Source organism: Hippopotamus amphibius, chromosome 1 (genome assembly GCF_030028045.1).
Source record: "Hippopotamus amphibius kiboko isolate mHipAmp2 chromosome 1, mHipAmp2.hap2, whole genome shotgun sequence".
Classification (NCBI taxonomy): Eukaryota; Metazoa; Chordata; class Mammalia; order Artiodactyla; family Hippopotamidae; genus Hippopotamus; species Hippopotamus amphibius.
In genome coordinates this window covers 18195322-18218357 of record NC_080186.1, presented here as the reverse complement: position 1 = coordinate 18218357, position 23036 = coordinate 18195322, and the positions used below count along the sequence as shown (strand labels likewise).

At 53.0% G+C, this 23036-nt stretch overlaps 1 protein-coding gene across 3 annotated transcripts; it reads left to right on the top strand.

The window, feature by feature from the left end:
• The first annotated feature begins 1370 nt into the window (after positions 1-1370).
• E2F2 (E2F transcription factor 2) lies at positions 1371-22432 on the top strand. Of its 3 annotated transcripts, none has more exons than XM_057710545.1 (7): positions 1371-2004; positions 7458-7563; positions 9151-9364; positions 10192-10351; positions 11596-11709; positions 13316-13508; positions 19201-22432. In XM_057710545.1, exons 1-7 carry the CDS (start codon positions 1753-1755, stop codon positions 19467-19469), a joined length of 1308 nt encoding a protein of 435 aa, XP_057566528.1. In that variant the 5' UTR covers positions 1371-1752; the 3' UTR covers positions 19470-22432. The 3 variants fall into 3 exon arrangements, with proteins under 3 accessions (XP_057566528.1, XP_057566529.1, XP_057566526.1); XM_057710546.1 differs by having other exon boundaries at positions 9151-9370; positions 10198-10351; XM_057710543.1 differs by having other exon boundaries at positions 9151-9370.
• Positions 22433-23036: the final 604 nt, after the last annotated feature.

Here is a 23036-nt window from a genome sequence, read left to right as displayed (position 1 = left end):
CCTTATGAAGTGAGTGATAAGGGATAAGAAAACCCAAGCTCAGAGGGCTTACAAAACTTGCCTGGGGTCCCACAGCTAGTAAAGTGACCAGGCCTGGGTTTGAACCCAGGGCTGTCTGCTTCGAAGTCTGGGCTCTTCATCACCATGTATTATTGTCACCTCATCCTCGAGATCTGAGGATCAGGCGTTAAGCTGGGGTTGGCTCTGGAGTGCTTTTAATGCCAGGCTCAGACTTGTATAAAAATCACACAGCACCAGGCAGGAATCAGCAGACCTGGAATTAAGAAGCAGCTTTTAGCATCTCTGCCATTCACTAGCCAAGGTCACTTCTCTGAGCCTTGGCTGCCCTAAAATGGAGAGAGAAGGAATGTAAGTGGGTTACCCGCGGTGAGGGAGGGAAGACCTGTGACAAAAGGATTGTTAAGGAGAAACCTGGAGATGTTCAAATATTTACTGAGTGTTGGGCTCTGGGAATACAACTGTGAACAAGTTGGCGCTCTGCACTCTGGATCCCAACCCAAGCCTGCAAGGGGCTGGGCACAGCTTGGGAGAGTGGGGGAGGAGCCTTTTATTGGAATAAACAAGGGCTCAGGAGCTGGCCTGTCCCAGACTGAACTGCCAGATCTCTAGTCAGCGTATCTCTCTGTGTGACCTTGGACAAGTTACCTAGCCTCTCAGACTGCCCATATTTACCACGAAGAGCATCATTCCTCTTCTGATGACTGTTGGATTAAATGAAATAAAATAAGACGTAATCATCTAGCAGGGTGCTAGGCATACTGTAGGCACTCAGAAGATGTTAGTATCCCCCTGTGAAGAGGTTAGGCTCCGTCCCTCTTCCCCTTGCCAACGAAGAGGAGAATTTCTTGGCTTTCATTTTAACGGTGGGGAGTGCGGGTAGTGGTAAAGGATATACATACCTATACGTTAGCGTTAGCTGAGCTATAATGCAAACTCGCAAAAGGTCTGCGGCCTGGGCAATGTACTGCTGGGTCTGGGCTTCTGTCAAGACTCCGCGCAAAAATGTTCCCCACCCCACCCCCTGGGAATTCGGGCCCAGTCCTCAGCGCGCTGCTGCCTCTGCTCGGTGCGGAAACCACTCGCCCAGTCTGTTTCTGAGGCTACCGGCGGGCGCCGGCCGGCAGCAGGTGTGGCGGCCCCTTTAAGCAGCCAGCTCCTGTTGCAATCGCGGCCTCGGGTACCGGTCCTTCCGGGGGGTGGAGCCTGTGCTTGTTGCAGCGACCAATCGTAGCGCGGCATTTTCCGCGGGAGATCCGAATTTCGCGGCACGCAGTTTCGCGCTAAAAAAAAAAAAAGGCAGAGAAAAAAAAAAGCAGAGAAAAGCTCAGGGACTTGAGAGCGAGGCGAGAGGGAGTCGGTGCAATCGGTCCCCCTCCCCCGTCCGAGCGCATCGCGTTCCTGCCGAGCTCGTGGACATCCCAAAGACCCCTCCCCGAAGCGGGCCAGACCCCAGGCGCCGAAGCCTTCTGGGGCGCGGGGCCCTCGCGGGTCGCGGCCGCCCTCGGGGCGGGGCAGCCCCTGGCCGTGCCGCTGGCGGCGGCGGCGCTGGGCGATCTCCAAGCGGCGATCTCCAAGCGCTGCCCGGCTCGGCGGCGGGCCAGGAGGGGAGGGTCCGGCCTTGCCCGGCCTCCGCGCCATGCCGCGGGCCGTGTGAGCCGCCGCGGGCTCTGAAGCCCGCAGGTGCCCGCGGGCGCGCCAGGCCCGGCTGGGGAGGGGGTCGCTGCACTCGCCATGCTGCGAGGGCCGCGGGCCCTTGCTCCTGCCGCCGGGCCGCCCCCCAAGGGGCTGACCGCGATGAGCCCCACGGAGCTGTGGCCGCCTGGCCTCAGCAGCCCCCAGCTCTGCCCGGCCACCACCACCTACTACACCCAGCTGTACCCGCAGACTGTGCCTCCCGCTGCGGTGCCCGGCACCTGCCTCGATGCCACCCCCCACGGACCGGAGGGCCAAGCTGTGCGATGCGTGCCGGCTGGCCGGCTGCCGGTAATGCTGGGGACCCCCCCTCCCCACACCCACCGCTTCCCTCTCTGCTTTTAGGGGTGTGGGAAAGGCGGGAGGGACGCCTGGGAGCTAGTCTGAGAGAGAGGGGTCGAGTCTGGGGAGAAAGAAGGGGAGCTTTCAGCTCCCAGAACAATATTGCCCTAATATCTAAGTAGAAGAGCCTTTCATTTTCAGACTTGGGATGAAATAACTTCATCCATTGGAGCAGAATGGAATGAGCACTGGATCAGGAGTGTGGAGACCCTACCCACTACCCCCAGTGCACCCTGTGACTTTGGGGAAGTCTACGGAATCAATTTGCTGTCATTCATTCATTCTTTCATTCATTGTTTGGCCCAGGAGTCAGAACAGGGCATCTGCTATTGTCCAAGCACAGAACTGAGCCTGGGGATACTGTGAGAGCTTTAAAATAGGGGGAGGTCTCTCAGGTCCAGTCTGGCTGAGACTCCCAATTTTGCATCCAGCCAACTCTTTCCCAGTTATCTGCCCTAGGTCCTCCCCCAGGCCCAGTCTTCTGTGCCAGACAGCCAGTAGCAGGTGCAAGGTGGGGGCAGCTCTCAGAGGTTCCTGTCCAGATTGACTGTTCCTTCCTCAAGCCCCCAGGACCTTTGCCAGGGAGGGCCCAAAGTGTGGTGGCACCTGGCACAGGGTGTGTTTTGTGGGAGTGGAATTCCTGGAGCCCATGAGAATCGAAACAACCTTAGGGTGGGGGCGGAGTGGGAAGAGCCCTGGGGGTGGGGGGTGGTAGTTAGGGAGACTGGTTTCTGGTCCTGATTGCCACCAATTCACTGTACGTCCTTGGACAAGTCTTGGCCCCAGTCTGGGCGTCAGTTTCCTTGTCGGGAAAATGTGTATGTGCCTGGGGTAGCAGTGGGAGTAACTCATCTCCAGTCTCTTCCAGCTCCAGGTCCTGGGTTTTGGAAGCAGGATCCAGGGAGGGGAGATGGGGATGTTGTGGGTTTGCTTTCTTGTGGGTGGTGAATTAAGTTAAAGTACAGGGATAAGACCACCCCCTCTGCCCTAGAGGCGCTGATCAGACATGTGTCAATCTGCAGGCTCAGGCCTCTAGCCACCACTGGCTGCAGGCAGAGCCCCCACTCCCTGCTACTGGAATCCTGCTTTGCCTGTGCTCAAGGCTTTAAACTCTCAGAGCCCCTTCCTGTACATTATTTCCAGCTAGGAGGAAGGAGGCAACAGTGCTATTCCTATTTTACAGGTCAAGCAGCCAAGGATAACCAGGATTTGTATCTATCTTTTGTTCAGCATTTTACAGTCGAAAACAGTTTTGTACCCTATGAAGTAGTTGATATTAGTAAGTACCTCCATGTTGCACAGGGAAACTGAGGCTCAGAGAGGGGATGTGACCCGTCCAAGGTCATATAGGGAGATACATGACCCACAAGGCAGGTGATCATTAGTCTCTTCTCTGCAGTCTTGACTTTCCCCAGTACTGCCTGATTTAGGAGCTGGGTGCCCCCAGGCAGGGGGCTCAGTGGTGGGCCCAGTCTCTCCTCTGGCCAGCTGCTTTCAGGCAACCCGGCAGAGTTTCAGTAACAGCTGTGGATTTGAACTGCTTCTCTCCCAGAGGAGCTGAGTGCATCTGTCTGTACCTCCCTCCCAGAGGGGCTCAGTGATCACAGCAAGAATAGCTCTTTTACTGAAAGCCTCTCGTGTGCCAGGCACTGCTTGGCACTCTTCACATTCGTTATCTTGGTCAAGATGCCTGGGATGAGGCTTCTTACAGATCAGGAACCTGAGCAGAGACGTGGAGTCACTTGTCCAAGTCCTAAGCCAAGATGTGGGAACATCTCTTTTCATCATACCACCCTAAAGGGCTCCGGGGCCCAGAGCCTCCTCTCCTGTCAGTCCTCGGCTGCCCTGTGCCCCAAAATCCCATGGGCAGGCCTTGGCCCCCTGCTTACTCATTTTAACAGGGTGTGACCTGGAGCAGCTCCAAACCCAACCCTGGGTGTGGCCACTTGCTTTGTGGCCAGGCTGCAAAGTGCAGGGTGAGCAGGATTTGTTGGGGGAACTGCTGTTTAAAGGGATCTTAAGCACTGCCCAGGGATGGCAGCCAAGCTCAATGGCAGAATGAAGGCGGGAACCCAGGTCTCCTCGCTCCCTTGCTAGAGCTCTTTCCACCACCTCTGGAGAAGGCGTGGGATGCTCCTACTCCAGCTGGGCACACGGCCTCACTCTGTGTCATCCCTGCAGGAACCGGTGAAGAGGGCGGGATTCTGCAGAGTTCTCCTTTCCTTTTCATTTGTTTGTCTTTTCCAAATTTCCTCTGAGAACCAGGAAAGAAAATGAACATTTTAATGAACAACCCTACAAAGTGGGTCAGAGGAGGAAATGTAGGCTTAGGGAGGCAAGGCAGCGAGTCCCTCCCAGGCTACCACGAGACAGAGCAGGGATCTGGAAGCGAGGCTCTCAACTCCTTACACTGCCTCCTGCCCCCACCGTCTAACTTAGGACTTGGGGCTTAGGAGACACCTCGCTCCACTCCCTGTGTGATTTTGGGCAAGTCACTTCCTCTCCTCTGAGCCCCGGTTACCTCATCTGGCTGCCCGTAGGGGGTTCTGTCTGGGGTCTCCGGCCCTCTGACTTCTGGGGCTGCCTGAGGCTGGAGCCTCGTTCCCCCCGGGGGGGTTGGCAGGGTGGGCTTGAATCTTAACCAGGCCTTTATAAAACAGCCAGAGGGGCTGCCTAAGAGGGTCAGGTTGGAGCGGAGCTGGCCTTTGCTTTCAGCACATCCCTGATGCTTTTCAGCTCACCTCTGAACCTTCCCCTCACTGGTGCCCCTGGTGCATTACCGCTGGTAAGCAAGTGCTTTGCTGGCCTCTCAAATCCTCCAAGGGGGAGGAGCAGAGCACCCCCTTCTGCAGGTGGAGCTCAAGAGGTCAGCAGACTTGCCCAGCTCACCCAGCCTGGATGGGAACCCAGGCAGCTCTGACTCCAACGCCTGTGCTCAGCCTCTCCTTAGTCCTCGTCCTCCTAGACTTGTCCTCTGCCACTTCTATTCTGCAGGCTCAGGCCCATCCGTGATGAGCTGACTTTTCTCTGTGCAGTGCTCAAAGGCTGTCAGAGAGACGTCCTCAGGTGGGGGACAGTTTGCTGCTTAGGGACCCTGAGAGCGCAGGATAAGGGTGAAGGAGAGGACGAAAAGGGAGGGGGCCGGTGTGTGTGTGTGTGTGTGTGTGTGTGTGTGTGTGTGTGTGTGTGTGTGTGAAGTAAAGTGATGGGGGCAGGTGGACATAGCCAGGCCTTGGCTCAAATTTCAGCAGGTTCTGGGGCAACGCCTATGGGATGGAGCTGAGCAGCCTGATACGTGGCTTCGGAGCCCTACAGACCTGGGTTCAAACTCTGGCTCTGCTCTTTGTCTGTGTGGCCTTGGACACATGGCTTAACCTCTCTGAGTCTCCATTTCTCACCCACCAACAGAGATTGCCACAGTGAGTTAGGACTGATGAGTACGTGATAGGCCCTTTGCAGGTACTCTGTTCAAGGTCCTCCCCTCCTCCCCACTCTGCAGGTAGTGAGGTTCTTCCTGGTGTGTTCTGTGAACTCAGCAGGGGCTGGCTTCCGTCGGGTGGGGGAGGTGAATGGGGCTGGGGAGACTCTGGGCTGCCACCTCTGCCTCTGGAAGAACTCAGCCTGACTCTCCTTTCTCTCCTCATCCTGGGCTCACCAGGTCTCAATTACTTCAGCTGTAAAATGGGGATTTGTGGTGTTGGGAAGATTCAGTGAGGTGATGAATATTGGGGCTTAATCTAGGGCAGTGGAAGGTCTCAGTGAATGATTAGGACTTTTCCTATAAACAAGATGGGACTAGAGCAGGTCACTTTCCCTAGAATCTAGCATCTCACCAGCTGGGAGGTTAGAAAAGGAATATTCCAGAAAGACTTAAAGAGAAATGAGCAGGGAAGTGTGGTGTTTGGATCATGTCCAGGTCTGGGTGGGGATGGAAGAGAGGGTCATCATATCCAGGCTCCTCCAGTCAAGGAGCAGGGCTCCTCAAATCAGTCCAGGAAGACTTCCTGGAGGAGGCACGAGAAGGGGGAAGGGAGCTGCCAGCAGGAAGAGCCATCACCACCTCCCACACCTGTCAGCCCAGCTGTGCTCAGCAGCGGTTAGAAGTCTCAGCCCTGCTGAGCATGACCTCACCACCAAAGGTTAAAATAGGCCTCTCTGTCCCAGCGAGGGTGGGGTGTCTGGGTGACTGGGGGAAGTGGAGAAGAAGGAAATGGGCTCAGTGACCCCCAGAATAGTTTGTCTAGGAAGAGGCCGAGATTGGAGCTTAGGGAAGGGGCTCTGCATTTCCCGAACACCTACTGAAGGCTGAGCATTTTACAAAAGTTATGTCCTTGAGTCCTTATAGCAGCCCCTGGCAGTAGGTATTTTCTACCCCATTTTACAGAGGAGGAAACTGAGGCTTCTCGATGTGGAGCGTTTCCCCAAGTCACACAGCGAGCCTGTGAAGGAGCGGGGAGATTCAAGCCTGAGTCTCTGACCTGTGCCCCAGTGCCCCACTGCCCCAGTGCTGCCTCTGCCCAGCCCTAACAAGGAGAGAGGCCCCTTCCGGGCCAGCGCAGCTTCTGGGTGTAATTGAGGCCGGGTGGCAGTGGGGTGGAGAGGAGCAGATGGGTCTGTGGTTTGATTTCCCCAGCAGGTGTTTCCCAAGCTTGGCGGGAACAGGGAGGGGGAGCAGGGGGACCTCAGCTGCTTGTCCTTAAGACACAGGGGAAGGATTCATTGTCTGCCCCTCTCAGCAAAGAAAGAATGGCAAATAGAGTCTATTCAGGAGGCCCTGGGGCCCTTGAGCTGGAGCCCAAACATAGGGGTGGGGGATGTTTGACTGCTTCCCGATGTGGGCACCTCCCTGGGGTGTGGCACTGAGCCAGGAAGTCCCCTGGGCCTGGGCGGATGCCCAGCCCCACCCTGATAAGGGCCAGCTGTGAGGCTGTGATAGGCACTCGGTCTGGCTGGGCCAGCTGCTTCTGCAACGGGGGGGAAGGGGGGAGCTCACCCCAGCCTGATGTGGTTTAGGCCCCACCCACTCCTTCCTCCCTGTATCATCCTGGGTGAGGGGGGTGGAGAGGCGGATGTAGAAGTGACCTTGGGGCCTGTTATTAAGGAACCCTGAATTAAAACTCTGACTGGCTTTGGTAGTCTCAAGCGCCTGGGCCTTGGAAGATGGGAGTGCTGTGTGCCCCTCAGAAACAGGACTTCCTTCCCCTGAAAGCTCACTTTTCAGGTCATTGATATTTCCTTACCAGGTACAGTTTTTGTTTTTGTTTTTTTTTCCACCCAGGACTGGTGGTAAACTGAGGCAGGAGGTGGCTGCTGGTGGCCGCAGTGCTTTGGCCCCAGGTTGGGGAAAGGCTAAAGGAGGAATGATTCTCAAACTCTGCCTCTGTCTCCTCTCTCTCCCCAAGGCCAAAAGGAAGCTGGACCTGGAGGGGATCGGGAGGCCTGCGGTCCCTGAATTCCGGACTCCCAAGGGGAAGTGCATTAGAGTGGATGGCCTCCCCAGCCCCAAAAGTAAGCCATGCCCATGCAGTATCTAAGGGCAGGCTCAGGAGACTGGAGGTGGGGTGGGGAGGGGCAGAGGGCAGCAGCCCTGCCCAAATCACCAGGGCTAATATTTGCAGCACACTTGCTTGTTTGCAAAGCACTTCCCTGTGCCTTCTCCCTGGATCCTGCCAGGCAGGTGGACTATCCCCCTTTTACTGATGAGGCAGCTGGAGACTCAGAGCTTCAGTGACTTACCCAAGGTCACACTGCTAGTCAGTGGAGTGGGGATCGGAACCCAGTTTCTGCCTCTTGATATTTTCAGTCAGCGTTCTGGTTTGAGAGGGAGTTTAAGCAACAGTGTTAGGGAGGAATGCTAATTCGGGGGAACAGAGACCTAATAAAGAAGGGATGATTGGGTGAGAAGCTTGAGGGTCTGGAACGTGCAGGTCTGGTCAGGGCTCTGTCCTGACATGACTGGTCACTCCTCTTCGGTGAATCTTAGCTGTCTCATCTGTGAAACAAGGCACAGCTAGATCGGGACTAGCAAGAAAGTCTCCTCTCCAATTGATTAGTAGAGGCTGCCCAGAGCTTTTTATTGAAGGATCCCAAGCGTACTAATCAATTAGTAATATCTGCCGTGAATGCAAAAATTGACCAAACTGTCTGTGTGCCAAATACTTGCTGTCTTTATATTAAGGGATTCTAAAGTCCCCTTCTCAAGGAATCTGAGACTCTCTAAAACTCAGCTTCCAGAATTAGTTTAGCCACTAACTTGCTATATGACTTGCAAGTCACTGGATTGCAAAAGTCTTGTGGTTTAAGATGCTGCAGCTGAGATGTGGTCTTGGGACATCGTCCTCATTAAGAAAGGGACCTTTTTCATGAACCTGCTGCTCGTGACATAATAGGACTGATTCCTCTCAGATAATCATTGGGTGACACAGAAAAAGCAAGTCTACACCTTAAACTTATACAGTGCTGTATGTCAATTATATCTCAATAAAACTGGAAGGGAAAAAAAAGCAAGTCTATAAACATGTTCTTGTCATTCCCTCCCTACCCTAATTCCAAATTCCTGACATAACTGGCAGGATAGGATAATGGTTAGGAAGGGAGACTCTGGAACCAGACTGCCTGGATTTAAGTCCCACTTTGCCACTCTCTAGCTGAGTGACTTGAGCAAGTTACTTAATCTGTCTGTGCCTCGGTATTCTCATCTGTAAAATGGGGATGGTTATACACCAAATTTATAGGATATTGTAAGGATTAAACTTGTTGTACATGGAAAGTGCTTATAACAGTGAGCGAACACAGTAGGCATTTGTTGGTGCTGGTGGTGGGGCGGTGGTGGTGGTATGGCTGCCCTGAGCTTTGGTGGGAAGGTGGGAACCAAGAGTTAGAATATTTGGTTTCCAGCCCTGATGCTGCCCTCTGATTGTGAAACCTTAAGCAAGTCACTTTGCCTCTCTAGTTATCAGATTCTCTGTTTGAACAATGGTGGTGAATGACCCCCTCCCTCCCAGTGCTCTGTAAACTGGAAAGTGGGTCCAGGTCAATGGAGAAAGTACCCCCAGGGTCCCTCTCAGAGAAGTGACTGAGCCCTTTCCTCGTCAGCCCCCAAGTCACCTGGGGAGAAGACTCGCTATGACACGTCGCTGGGGCTGCTCACCAAGAAATTCATTTATCTCCTGAGCGAGTCTGAGGATGGGGTCCTGGACCTGAACTGGGCTGCTGAGGTGCTGGACGTGCAGAAGCGTCGCATCTATGACATCACCAATGTGCTGGAGGGCATCCAGCTCATCCGCAAGAAGGCCAAGAACAACATCCAGTGGGTGTGAGTGCCTGCGCGCCGGCGATGGCACCAAGGAGAGCATGTGCTGTAGGCGGAGCCAGGGGCAATATTCTGAGGCCGTGAATGTCGGGGGCGGGCCTGAGAACAACATCCAATGGGCGCAAGTGCTGGCGGGAGCTATCAAGGGCAACATCCAATAAGCTTACACTCTGGGGGTGGAGCCAGTGTATTTAAGGGGGGGTTGGAAGAGCAGGTGTATATGCTGGAGTAATATTAGGAGAGCGTGGCAAGGGCAGAGAATGATTTCCAGGACATGTACAGGCTAAGAGGACCACAGATCTTCTTGAGTCAGGGGTCCTAATATTGCCCTCTTCTAAGTTAGGAAAATCCTTTGTGATCTGTGCAGTGGTAACCCAGACTCCTTCCAGCTAAGATATAAGTACTCCAGACTCCGTTCCTCACTTCTGTAAGGTCTTAAACAACAGACCTGCAACCCCTGGCGTGAACTCTAAGAGAACCCAGGCAGAGGAGTCGGGAATGAGGTCACTCCAGCTCCCTGCCATTTGGGAGCTCGAGGCATACGATGGATAGAGTTGAAAGCCCCCCAAAAGTGGGGTCAGACCCTGACTTGTTTATTTTCCCTAGCCCAGCCCCCAAACATCAAGTCCCAATCCCTGGCAGCTCCCTGGGAGCGAGGCGGGACCACTGATTTGTACAAGCCAGGAGGCAGCATTGTAGACCATGTGAATGGCCTCTTCCTGGAGTTTTGCCTACAACGTCTTTGCAGCTTTGCACAGCAGCCCTGGGGTTGGGGTCCCTGGATGGAGACTGAGACTGATACTGGGGGGCTGCTCTGTCCCCAGAGGCAGGGGACTGTTTGAAGACCCTACCCGGCCTGGGAAGCAGCAGCAGCTGGGTCAGGAGCTGAAGGAGCTGATGAGCATGGAGCAGGCCTTGGACCAACTCATCCAGAGCTGCTCTCTGAACTTCAAGCATCTGACAGAGGACAAGGCCAACAAGAGATATCCTCTTTGGTGTGGGGGAAGGGGTCCGGGAGCAGGGGCCTGTTGCATGCTCATAACTACCCAGACTTGATGCAGAACCTCCCTGCAGGGACTGATTCACCCTAGGGGTCTGGCATATCTGTTTCTTCCTTCCTCGGGGGCTTTTCCTCTTGGGTATGTTGAATTACTTTCTCATTATAAAAATAAAACAAATACATTTCTGTAAATCTGGAAAATGGAGAAAAGAAAAAAAGAGCTGCCACCTTAACACAGCCATCGTTCCTTAACTATACACAGGGTGTGTGTTATCTAAATACAGTGTGTATCTGCTGTACACAATGTTTTATATTCTGCTTTTCTCCACTTAGTATACTACCATAGATGGTTTTTATGTTGCAGTATCCTTCCTATTTGGTTGATCCACATGAAATTGCTGATATTGGACCATTTTTATTTTACCTATAAAAACAGTTTCCTATGGTCTAACATCATATATATATGTGTGTGTATAGATATATGGGGATATATATATGTGTGTGTCTATATATATTTTTTTTTCTTGCCACGCCACACATCTTGCGGGATCTTAGTTCCCCAACCAGGGATCGAACCCGTGCCCCCTGCATTGGAAGCGTGGAGTCCTAACCACTGGACCACCAGGGAATTCCCATAACATATTTAAATGGTTTGAGAATGTCCTACTCAGGCCACTATGGTTTGTTGATAAGGCCTAGAATGGGCATTTAGATCAATTCTAGATTTCTACTTTTATAAAGCAATATTGTGATGAATATCTTTATAGATAGAACCTTTTCCCAAGTTTTTTACTTATTTCCCTAGGTTAGATTCCTAGGATTGAAACAATGAGGTCAAAGGGCATAGACTTTGCAGTGGCTTTACATACTCTTTTCCCAAATGGTTTGACCATCTAATTGGTATTTGGATCTGACCTTGTGTTTTTGGAAGGATGGTAGGCATTGTGAAAAATATAAAGAAATAAGGCATGTCTTCCTGCCCTCTCAGAGCTAAAAACCTAGCTTAGCAGATGAAGCCTTTATGTAAAAAGCTGATGTAAGGCAGCATTTTTTAAATGATTTATAGCCCCATTTCTAAAAGGGTCCGAGGTAGCTTATGATATTAAAAGAACAGATGACAGTTTGGGGACGTTTAGAGGCTTTGAGAGGTGGGTTAGATCCCTTGTGGGCAGGCTGGGAGTTTGAATTTTGACAGACAGCCACTTCTCTTGACTCTCCCGCCCCTACACTGGCCTACGTGACTTACCAGGACATCCGTGCTGTGGGCAACTTTAAGGAGCAGACGGTGATCGCTGTCAAGGCCCCTCCGCAGACGAGACTGGAAGTGCCTGAGAGGAGCGAGGTGAGAGGGGAAGCATTTGGTGGACTGCAGGGTTAGGAATGTTCCAGGCGGCTCTGCAGGTTCTGTTCCTGGCACTGCCCAATCCCAAGCTTCCCGGGTCCATGCTGGTGGCCATGGCAAGACTAATGGTCTCCGAGTCGGGGCAGAAGGGGCGGAAGCTGGAAAGGGCGTCAGGCGTCAGGTACCAGCCTGAGGAGATCTCTGTTCCTGATTTCACCCCACATCCCACCAGGCCCTGTGTTCCCCTGCATATGCATGCGTGCACCCACACGGTACAGCAGTGTCAGTACTTACAGTAACCCTTCCGTGTTAACCGTGCTTTCCTAAGTTAAAGACCAGAATTCTTACAGTGCCTATGAGGCTGTCTGTGCTCTGACCTCACCAGCCTCCTCTCACATGCTGACTGCGTTGTCTTTCCTTCCGCCACACTGACCTGCCTGCAGTTTCCCACTATACTAAGCTTGACCCCCATACAAGACCTTCTCACATGCTGTTCCCTCCGGCCGAGATGCTCTTCCCTCTCTGCCTGGTTTACTGGTATTCATCCTATAGGTCTCAACTCGAACATCACCTCCTCAGGAAGCCTTCCCTGATCATCCCCAGACTTCATAACACCTGTCCTTTTCTGCTGCATTTAACCTCTGTTTGCCAGGATATACTGGTGATTACATAATAATATTCTGCTTTGTGTATTAGTGTGTAACCTCCACAAAACCATGTTCCACCCATGTAGTACCCCCAGCCCAGAGTCTGATAGGAGCTCCAGAAATAATTTGTTTCATGGAAAAACATTAAGGTGAATAAGGCCCTGCCCTCACCTTAGAGGAGCTCAGGACTTAGTGGGAAAGAGAGCTGACCAAGCGGTGCTGCTGTCATTTGTAGACTGAAGATGAGCTTTGAGGGCCTGGAGGAAGGACAGTTGCAGGAATAGCCCATAGGTGATGACAGTTAAACAGAGTCCTAAAGAATGAGTAGGGTCTTTGCCAGGTGAAGTAGAGGCGGGCTGAGGGACTGCCTGGGGGCAGGTGCGGACACCTGAATGCGATCGGGGACAGCATGCGTGTTGCCGGTTGTGGCTTAAGCTGCGGGTGTGAGTTAGGGAGGAGGCAAGGGCAGGAAAGCTAAGTGTCAGTCTCTTGGTCACAAATAACAGGAAGCCAAGTCCGACTGGCTTAAGTGAGGGGAGCCTGGGGGGAACCAAGTGAAGGGTCCAGGGGAAGATTTGGGGGTTGCGGGCAAGCCTGGATGCGAGGGTTTAAACCGTGACTTAATGTCGGTCTCATGCTTTGCATCTCTCCCTCTGCAGTTCTCTGTGTTGACTTCGCTCCCAGGTGGGCTCTCCCCTTGCTGTGGCAAGGATAACTTTCATGATACCAGCTCAGGCCTGAGAGTGGGGGAGGAGTGATTTCCCAAGGGAAAATTAAGGCATTCTCCCTAAAAGAAGGGAGTCTCGGGGCCAGACAGGTGTCTGCCACAGGCCACATGAGCACTCAGGGGCTGTGTGCTCACACGGACAGTGGGAGCCTCGTGTGTCCGTCTGTATACACTGAGCCATGAGTAAGTCCAGCTGCCCAGAGGCACAACCTGGCTTCTCTTCCTTCTCCAGGAGAACCTGCAGATATATCTGAAGAGCACACAGGGGCCCATCGAAGTCTACCTGTGCCCAGAAGAGGTGCAGGAGCCCGACAGTCCTACCACGGAGCCCCTCCCCTCCACCTCCACCCTCAGCCCCAGCCCTGACTCCACCCAGCCCAGCAGCAGCACCAACCCTGGGATCACGGAACCCACGGGATCCTCAGGTGAGACCCTCCGTCCAGAGGGACAGGAGATGCCGAGAGGCACTGGCCTTAGGGTTTCCCTGTTCCCTATCGACATTTGTTGGCTACCTACCTTCTACCCAGCAGCAGGGGATACGGTCCTTCTCCCCCACGTGTGTGTGTTGCACGTTACACTTTATAAAGCACATGCCCTTTCCTTGTCTCAGGGGGGAGGCTGAGCTGCTCTGGGCAGAGGTGGGCCTGGGTTTGAATCCCAACACTTCCACTTGCCAGCTGCATGATCTTGGACAAGTTACTTAACCTTTCTATGCCTTAATTTCCTCATCTGTAATGTGGGCATAGTAATTAATCATATCTGCTTCATAGGTTGTGATAATTAAATGAGTTCACATAGGTAAAGCATTTAGAACAGTGCCTGGCAACAGCTCTTAGCTATTATCACCATTATTATGGCCACGGCACTACTACTGCTACTTCTGTAACAACACCTAATAGCAGAGCTCCTGACACTCAATAAGCCCACAGTAAATGGAAACTAGAGGTTTTCTGAGACAGGCTCAACGCTTCCTTAGGAGGTAATAGCTAAGGTGTTTTGAATCATGCCCGTGTACCAGGTACATCCATTATCACATGACTCCTCACAGCAGTTCTCGAGGTGGGTTTTATTGTTCCCAGTTTAGAGATAGATAAACTGAAGCAGAGGTGATGTGACCTGCCCAAGGCCTCCCAGCTGGGAGGCAGCAGACCTGTGTCTCGAACCTTGGTCTGCACACTCTAGCCCAGGGCTCTCTCCACGAGACACAGAACAAATTAAGGAAGGACAGTGGCTGGGAGGTGGGTGGTAGAGCGAAAAGCTGTCTATGCCTGGCAGGAAGTAGTATAAGGGCAGTTGCCAAGGAATAAAGAGGTGGGAGAGTCCCTGAGGACTTGCCAGGGAGACTGGGAGTCGGGTACGGGTAGAAATGGGAGCCTGTGAAGGCCCCTCCCCCACAATGGTTTTTGCCCTTTACTGACATCAGGTCAGAATGGCAGGATCCTTTGAGGCCGTGTAAGCCAGTGTTCTACTTTTTGTTTTCTTAGCAGCAGAATTCCCCCAAGTAGAACGCTAGTGTTTCAACAAATGCAGAGCTAGAACTGGTCTGGTGGGAGAGGCTTTGTGTGTGTGTGGTGATGGGGGCAGGTGTCTACAGAACACAGATTGGATTCCATTTCTCTAACTCAGGGGTTAATAAAACTATTGTCTGCAGGCCAACTCTGGCCTGTTTTTATATGACCCATGAGCTAGGAATGGTTTTCACATTTTTAAAGAGTTGGGGGTTCAGGGTTGGGCAAGTGACTGTGTGACAGAGACTGTAAGAGTCCTGCAAACCGTCCTGCAAACCCTAAAATACTATCTGGCCTTTTACAGAAGTTTGCAGACCCCTGATTTAATTCAAGACTTTATTATTATTTTCTAAATTTATTTTTTTATTTTTTAATTTTTTTATTTATTGGCTACATTGGGTCTTCATTGCTGCACACGGGCTTTCTGTAGTTGCAGAGAGCAGGGGATACTCTTCATTGCGGTGCGCATGCCTCTCATCGCGGTGGCCTCCCTTGTTGTGGAGCACGGGCTCTAGGCACGTGGGCTCAGTCATTGTGGCACACAGGCTCAGTTGCTCTGCGGCACGTGGGATCCTCCTGGACCGGGCTCGAACCCGTGTCCCCTGCATTGGCAGGCCGACTCTTAACCACTGCGCCACCAGGGAAGCCCAAGACTTTATCTTACACATGAATAAACTGAGGCCCAGAGAGGGCAAGTGACTTTCTTAAGGTCACAGAGCAAGTTAGTGGCAGAGCTTAGACAAGAGCCCAGACTTCCAGTTCTTCTCTAGTGAGCTCTCCTGTGTCCCTGCCTGGTCCGGGAACCAAGGCTCTCCCTGCACTGGCCATCTGTCCCTCTGGGGACCTCCCAGTGCCTATCTCCCAGTCCAGACCTGCGCCCCACCCTGTTCTCCCTCCTCCTCCTGCGCTCTGCTTTCTCGCTCCACTGTCAACATGTGCACGGCTCTCCAGAGTTAGAACCTTCAGTTGTCATCTGAGACCTTGGGCAGAGGTAGGGGACTCTCCTGCATAAGCAAGGACAAGGTTTTTACCTCAGGGGTACAAGCCAAGCGCCTGAGGCCTGAAAGACCAGAGGCTTACAGAACAGTCAGTGCAGGGGCCAGCCCAGAAGCCAGCTCTGTGCCAGGGCCTGTGCCCTTGCTGCCCCCGCTGCCCTTGCCACATGGCCTCTTAGTGATGTCCCTGCTGAAAAGAGCAGGATGAAGTTTTCCAGAAGGTGAACACACACACACATGCAGTCACACACGCTCCATGTTCTAGCAGGGTCATTCTGTCGTCGAAGTGCTCAGGGCCAGGTCCAAAGGGGAGGCCGCTACAGTCTTGGGACTCAGGTTCCTGTCCTAGTTCTGGCGCCAGCAGGGGAATCGCTCTCACTCTGGGACCTTATTTTCCCTCATCTGTAACGGACGGGGTTTGAACCTGAGTCATCAAACATCCCTCCAGGCTGTGACATTCTGATTTAAACCTGCATGTGGCTGAGGGCACGGGAGCTGAAGTTGGGACACTCAGGTTCGAGTCTGCATCTCACCTCCTATGAGCGGGTGACTGGGGGAGTCACTTTAACCCCTCCGAGCCTCTGTTCCCACGTCTCTAAAACGGGGACACTAAAACTCCCTCGTGATTATTGGATGCGTTTCAGCCGATGATACAGCATGAATGTGACTTTTTAAAAGCTTATGTGAACTGAACAGCTACTGTGTGTGGGTTTGGAGATATTTAAGTGAATACGAGCCATTCAGGGTATGGTGGAGGCACAGATGTTACAAAGAGCAGTTCTCTTCTGGATGTGATAAGGAGAGAGAAAGAGGGAGAGGGGATGGATGGATGGGTGGATGGATGGATGGATGGATGGATGGATGAATGGATGGATGGGTGGATGGATGGATGGATGGATGGATGGGTGGATGGATGGATGAATGGATGGATGGATGGATGGGTGGATGGATGGATGAATGGATGGGTGGATGGATGGATGAATGGATGGGAGGGGTCCAACATGAGGTAGAGGCTCTCACACTTGGTAGCTCAGTTACTGCTTCCACAACTCAGGGAGGTGGGTCCTTATTTTTCCTGGCGGGAAAACTGCGGTGCTGGGTCCTGTGGCTGGTGAGAGGGGCTAGAGTCTAAGCCCCCAGCCTCTTCGTCCCTCCCAAGCCAGACCTCTTAGTCTAACACCTGCAGGCCCCTGCAATGTGCTAAACAAACATTCGATTTTTTTTTCATGCAAATACTACATTTAATTGGCTTCTTTGAGCTTCAGTTTCCTCATCTGTAAATAGACATAACAACAGTGCCTCCCTTGAGGCTTCTTGAGTGTCCCGGGGAGGTGAAACAGGCCTCTCCTGAGAGCAGAGCCAGGCCGGATAGGTAAGCCCTTGGTAAATGGGAGCTATTTTTGTTTTTAAGAAGGGCAGCCTGCGGGCCAGCTGTTCTTCATCTGCACTTATCATGTAAGCCTCTCAGCAGCCAGAGGCAGGTGCAATCATCATCCCCATTTTAGGGGTGAGGAAACGGAGGCCTGTGGACGTTGTCACTTGCCCACATGGCTACACAGCTAGCTCGAGGTTGATCAGGTGGTCTGGTTGTATGTTCAGAGCAATGTGTGGTTCATAAGGAACAACTCAGATGGTGAGATTCTGGGCATCAGGGTATATTTGGCAGGGATTTCTGGTGCCCTGCTTCACATGCCTATATAGGGAATCGCCTCCTTACCTCTAAATGGAAATGAGCTGGGTGTGCTGAAGATAGGTGATGGCTGGTGTGTCTGGAGAGGTGAGTGTGAGCTGTGGGAGGAAGGCAGGAGAGGGAGCAAGAAGGGAGGCAGGGGCCAGATCACACCTGGCCTGCTCAGTCCTGGTGGGAACTTTGGATTTTATTCTAAGCCACTTTTTAAAAAAAATTTTTTTTGGCCCCACCGTGCAGCACGTGGGATCTCAGTTCCCCGACCAGGGCTTGAACCCGCGCCACCCTACATTGGAAGCGTGGAGTCTTAACCCCTGGACCACCAGGGAAGTCCCTCTAAGCCATCTTTAAGTCAGAGCACAGACAGCAAGGGCCAAGAGTGGAAGCAAGGTGACTGGTGAGGCGGCTGCTGCAGGGGCCTGGGTGAGAGAGAACGTGGTGAGCCGCAGATCACCGCAGCGGGGCGGAAGAGAGGTGGCAGCTCAGAGGGTTGGTTTGGTTGCGGAAGTGACGCACCTTGCTGCTGGGTTGGATGCAGGGAAATGGCAGGATTACAGGTGATTCTTGGCCTTTTGGCCTAAGAACTGAGTGGGTGGGGGTTCATTAAATACAATGGGGGAGGACTTAGGTTTGGGGGAAGACCGGGAATTTGGTTTTGACATGCTGAGTTCTGATGTATCGTAGAGATGTAGCAGGAGCCCAGAGCCCGGGGGCCAGAGGCGTCCACTTGAGAGCAGTAGGTCTGGAGATGGATTTAAAGCCGTGGTGCCGGCTGAGATCACCTGGGGAGGAGTGCAGCCAGAGGAGAGAAGAATTGGAGGATGCAGCCCCTGGGCTTCAGGGTTTAGAAGTTGGTAAGAGGAGGAGGATCCAGGAATGGAGACCAAGGAGAAGCAGCCAAAGAGGCAGGAAGAAAACCAGGAGAATCTAGTATCTCCAAAGCCAAGTGAAGGTGTTCCAAGAAGAAGGGTGTGAAAGACTGCATCAGATTCTGCTGGAAGGTCAGATAGGATGAGGCCAGAGAACTGACCACTGGATTTAGCATCACGGAGGGTACTGTTTCAGTGGCATGGTGGGGACAGACCCCAGGTTGGAGTGGGTTGAAGCATGAATAGTGGTGGGGAGGTAGGGAGTGAGCACTGGTAACTCTTAAGAAACTTCACTGTGAAAGGGAGCAGGATAATGGGCTGATAATTAGAGAGAGTCATGAAGTCAGGGGAGGATGCTCTTTTTTTTTTTTTTTTTTTAATTTATTTATTTCTTTTTTTTGGGGGGGTACACCAAATTCAATCATCTGTTTTTATACACATATCCCCATATTCCCTCCCTCTCTTGACTCCCCCCCACCCTCCCTCGAGTCCCCCCCACCCTCCCTGTCCCAGTCCTCTAAGGCATCTTCCATAGGGGAGGATGCTCTTTAAAGACAAGAGTTATTAGGGACTTCCCTGGCGGTCCAGGGTTAAGACTCCATGCTTCCAATGCAAGGGACATGGGTTCAGTCCCTGGTCGGGGAACTAAGATCCCACATGCTGCATGGTGAAGCCAAAAAAAATAAATGAAGATAAGAGTTATTAGAGGATGTGTGTGTGTTGACAGGAATGATCTAGGAGAGTGAGAGGAATTGATGCCGGAAAAAGAGACAGTGACTCCAGGGGCCGGTGCCTTGATGGTGAAAGGGGGTAGGGTTGAGTGCAGAAGCTGGGGGTGGGTGTGGAGACAGGAGAGGGGAGGGAAGAGAGTGTATGTGAGGAGGGGGGGCTGCTGGAGCTGGGGCGGGAAAGGGGAATGTCCTGTGTCCTCAGGTGTGGGCCAGAGAGAGAAGGGTGCACAGCCGTCCAGGGAACCGGGGGCTGTTCTTGTTCTCGGAGGTCTGACCAGAGGTTTTGGGCACCAGCATCAGGCATAACTCTTGTCTATTTGTTTTCAGAGCCAGCGCTGATGTCCCAGCAGGTCCTGCTGCCGCCTCCACCATCTCTTGTCCCCCTGGAGGCCACCGACAGCATGCTGGACCTGGCACACCCACTCCTGCAGCAGACGGAGGACCAGTTTCTGTCCCCGACACTGCCATGCAGCTCCCCTCTGATCAGCTTCTCGCCGCCCTTGGACCAGGATGACTACCTGTGGGGCCTGGATGGCGGGGAGGGCATCAGCGACCTCTTCGACACCTATGACCTCGGGGACCTGCTGATTAACTGAATGGCTCTGCCTGCCCCCAGCAGCCCTGCCCGACTCTGCCTCCTCACAGGCAGACTGACAGGCCCTCTGCCTGCACAGGACGTGGGACACGAGATGCTGCGCTCAGGGTATGGAGGTCTCCCCATTTCCTTTCCTACCCATCTGCCCACCGACACTGTCCCGGGTAATGTGGAGGATATGGGAGAAGAGCCTATCAGGGGTTGGGTCCTGTCCTTCCTCATGGAAACTGGGAAGGCCCAGCCAGTCTTCTGACCTCTGACCTCTCACGTGAAGGGCCACAGGGGAGTAACCAGGTCCAAGGAGAGGCCCTGTAACTGCCTTTGGGGGGGCAGTTAGGACCCTCAGTTTATCAAGAAGCACTTAATGCCTTTGTATTTATTTCAGGTTGTTTTGTTTGTTTGCCTTCCCTGAGTTTTAGCAGGGAGGTTGTTCTAGTTCCTAGTAAGACTTCTCCTCAGACAGGTCCAAGGACAGGCCAGGGCTTCCAGGGGCCCAGGCCAACTCCGCAACTCCCCCCAGTGGCAGGGGGCTGGGCCTGAGGGGCCGTGCAGTCTGCTGGAACGCCAGTTGCACTTCGGCCTCCTAATTCTAGCGAGCAGCGGCTGCAGGACTCCTGGTCTCCTCTGTCCCAGAGCTGGTTCCAGGGAGTCAGCCCAGGAGAGCTCCTGGGGAAACCAGGGCAGGAGCGTGGAAGCAGCTGTCACACTGCTGTAGGCACCTTTCCTCCGTTGTTGTCTCTCGCTGGGACAGGGGCTGTTTTACACTGAGGACCTGGGAGGCAGAGGCCGCCCCACCGTAGACAAGGGTGAGATTAAAAGAAGAAACTGCCAGAAAGCACCTCTTCCGGTCGCTGCTGGTATGGTCCTCCCCTTCCCTGGAAGGATTTTTTTTTTTTGCCGCATTTGTTGAAGGGGGTGATTCTTTAAGGACCTCCCCTTCCCCCCAGCTCTCACACAGAGCCCCAGGGACAGAAGTGACTGTGGCTTGATGGCACATTGGCTTCTTTTGTCACAGGATACTGAACAGGTGACAGGGAAGCGTCTTCAGTGCAGACCAGATGTTAGCAGCTAATGGGGAGATGGACTTGTGTTACCTCTTCAAGCTTGGGGTCCTAAGAAGGTCTTTTGGCTTCACCCCATCCCCCAGAGGCTTGATCATCTCATATTGTCCCTGTAGCCCAGCTGGCTATGGGGGGGGGGGGGTCAGCCCTCCTCCCCTACCCAATTTGGGGTGAGGGTGCTCTGGGCTGAACCAAGGCTGTGCCTTCTGGAAAGAGGCAGCCAGGGGTGGTGGCCTAAGAGACCACCAGCCACCCTCAGGGAGCTAGGTTTCCTCAGGGGCTCAGCTGGGCAGCACTTTTTTTTTTTTAAGTTTGTAGCATTAAGTTGGTTTCAAATATGAAGTTGGCTCCGTGGGACTGCTCCTGAGCTGACCAACTGGCATCTGAAGTTTGGAACATGGGCTTCTTTGGGTGTGGGGTCCAATGTGAGCTAACGCCCAGCTGGGGGCAGTCAGGCCTTGTCATTAGCTTAATTTCCTGGGTCCCCACGTTAGTACCCTCTCAGGAACGGTCACAGAAGTCCTGCTCTATAAACAGGGCTAATTTTTTGTGCTTTACAGAGGTGCCTTTGGTCTCTCCTCTCCAGATACTCACAGGGCTCTCATCAAAAGGCAGGTTTGAAGCCCAACATGCCTAGGGCCAAGGGACTACCTTGGCCCTCAGGTGGGGGAAGGGGGTGCTGCTTGGGGTCTGGTTTGGGGCTTGTGGGGCTGGAGATGGCATGGCTGTTGTGAGGTCTCTTCTGGACTGCCGTTTAGCCATCTCTGAGGACAGAGATGTTTGATTTCCACGCCTTGGACTCTTTCTAGAGTTTTCTCCTAGAATTAAATCAGAGAAAAGGGAGAGGAGGCTGCCAGGACTCACCGGGAATAAATTTAATGGTGAGCTCCAGCCAGAATTTAAGCTCATTCCCCAAAAGCCCAGCCATAGGGCTGGACAGAGAGGCTGCCCCTTGGACCCATAGCCTACATCCAGAGCAGCTGCCCCTGCCCCCGCCTGTCCCGTCCCCTCCACACCTTGCCTGGTCCAGGGGCTGGACCACTCAGGCCAAGCCGCAGGCTCAGTGTCGGAAACAAGCTCGTGCCTCTTTCTTGCCAGTGACCTTGCCTGAAACCTCTCAAGTTCCATCAAGTGCTTTAAGAAGCATTTTGAGCGGAATTCCCTTTAGGGGCCCAGTAAACTTTAAAATCAGGGTAGAAGAAAAGCCAGTTTCTTTTTGAGGTACATTATTTCTGCCAGGAAATTTCCCAGCCCCTCTGGCAGCCCCCACATCACTCATGTCCCCAGGGGCATCAAAGACGCAGGGGCTCCAGGGAACCCAGTAGCATTAAATTGTTCAGTAGAGTTGGAGGTTCAAAGAGATTTCCTAAAACCAGAGTAGCATCCCTTCTCCATAGCCATGCTATGGTCTGAACAGCGTGGTTACAGGGAAGAGGAGGATAGTGGAGCGTGTTAAAACTGGCTGTAGTGTGGTTTTGACTTTATTTCCTCTTTCCAGGTGTTCAGCCTCAGTTCTGCGCCGTGTTTAGTTTTTAGTGAAAGTTTGGGTATCTGAGCACTTGTGTGGCTTAAAGCATTTGAAGTGAAAGACCTTTGGGGTTGTTTGCAAGCAGCTTTCTGGTTCTCATCACTGTGTCCTGAGGTCCCCACCTCATCCTGGGACCCTATCCTCCCATGGGGACCCTCGGTGAGCAGAAGCCTGGCCAACCTGCTGGCTCCTGGGTAAGTGATGAAGCCTTGTATGTGGCATATGTGTCTAGAGGGAACCTGGTCCCTGTGCTGGGATTCTATATGGGTCACTTACCTCTGGCCTGGTTTCTGGTTTTGCCCTGAGTCCCGCCTTGACGAGCACTGTGTAAACCTCCTCGTGTTGTGAAGATTGGGCATTAAATGACAAACCTGGTTCCTTTGTCTCTGTTGTGCTTTCTGAAGGTCATTACCAAGTGTGGGTCTGATCCTCCCAGGTCGGGAGTGGGGACTGTTCTGACCAACTGGCTCATCTGTCCCCAGAAGCAACCTCCCTTTCCCACGTTGACTTATTACTATGCCTGAAATCTCACCAATAAGACACTGAAGTTAGCAGCACCCCGATCTGAAATGTGAGCCCCTGTCCTGTATCTGCCTCCGTCACCTCTCACCTGAGCTATTTCAGTAGCTTCCTTAGTATTCTCGCTGCTACCCATTCTTCTCCAACCCATCCTCTATATCAGCGGTTCTCAAAGTGTGGCCCTCAAGCCAGCATTCCCTGGGAACCTGTGAGAAATGCGTAATCTCAGGCCCCACCCCAGACCTTCTGAACAAGAAACTTGAGCGGTGGACTCAGAACCAGTGTCTTAATGCGCCCCCCAGGTGATTCTAATGCAGGTGAAGTTTGAGAACCATGCCCACCACTAATCCAGAGAGATCCTTCTTAAAACACAGCTCTCATCTTGTCACTCCCTGCTTAATGGCTGGCTTCTCTCTGCCCTCAAGATGAAGTGCCCCTTCACTCGGTGTGAACATCCATT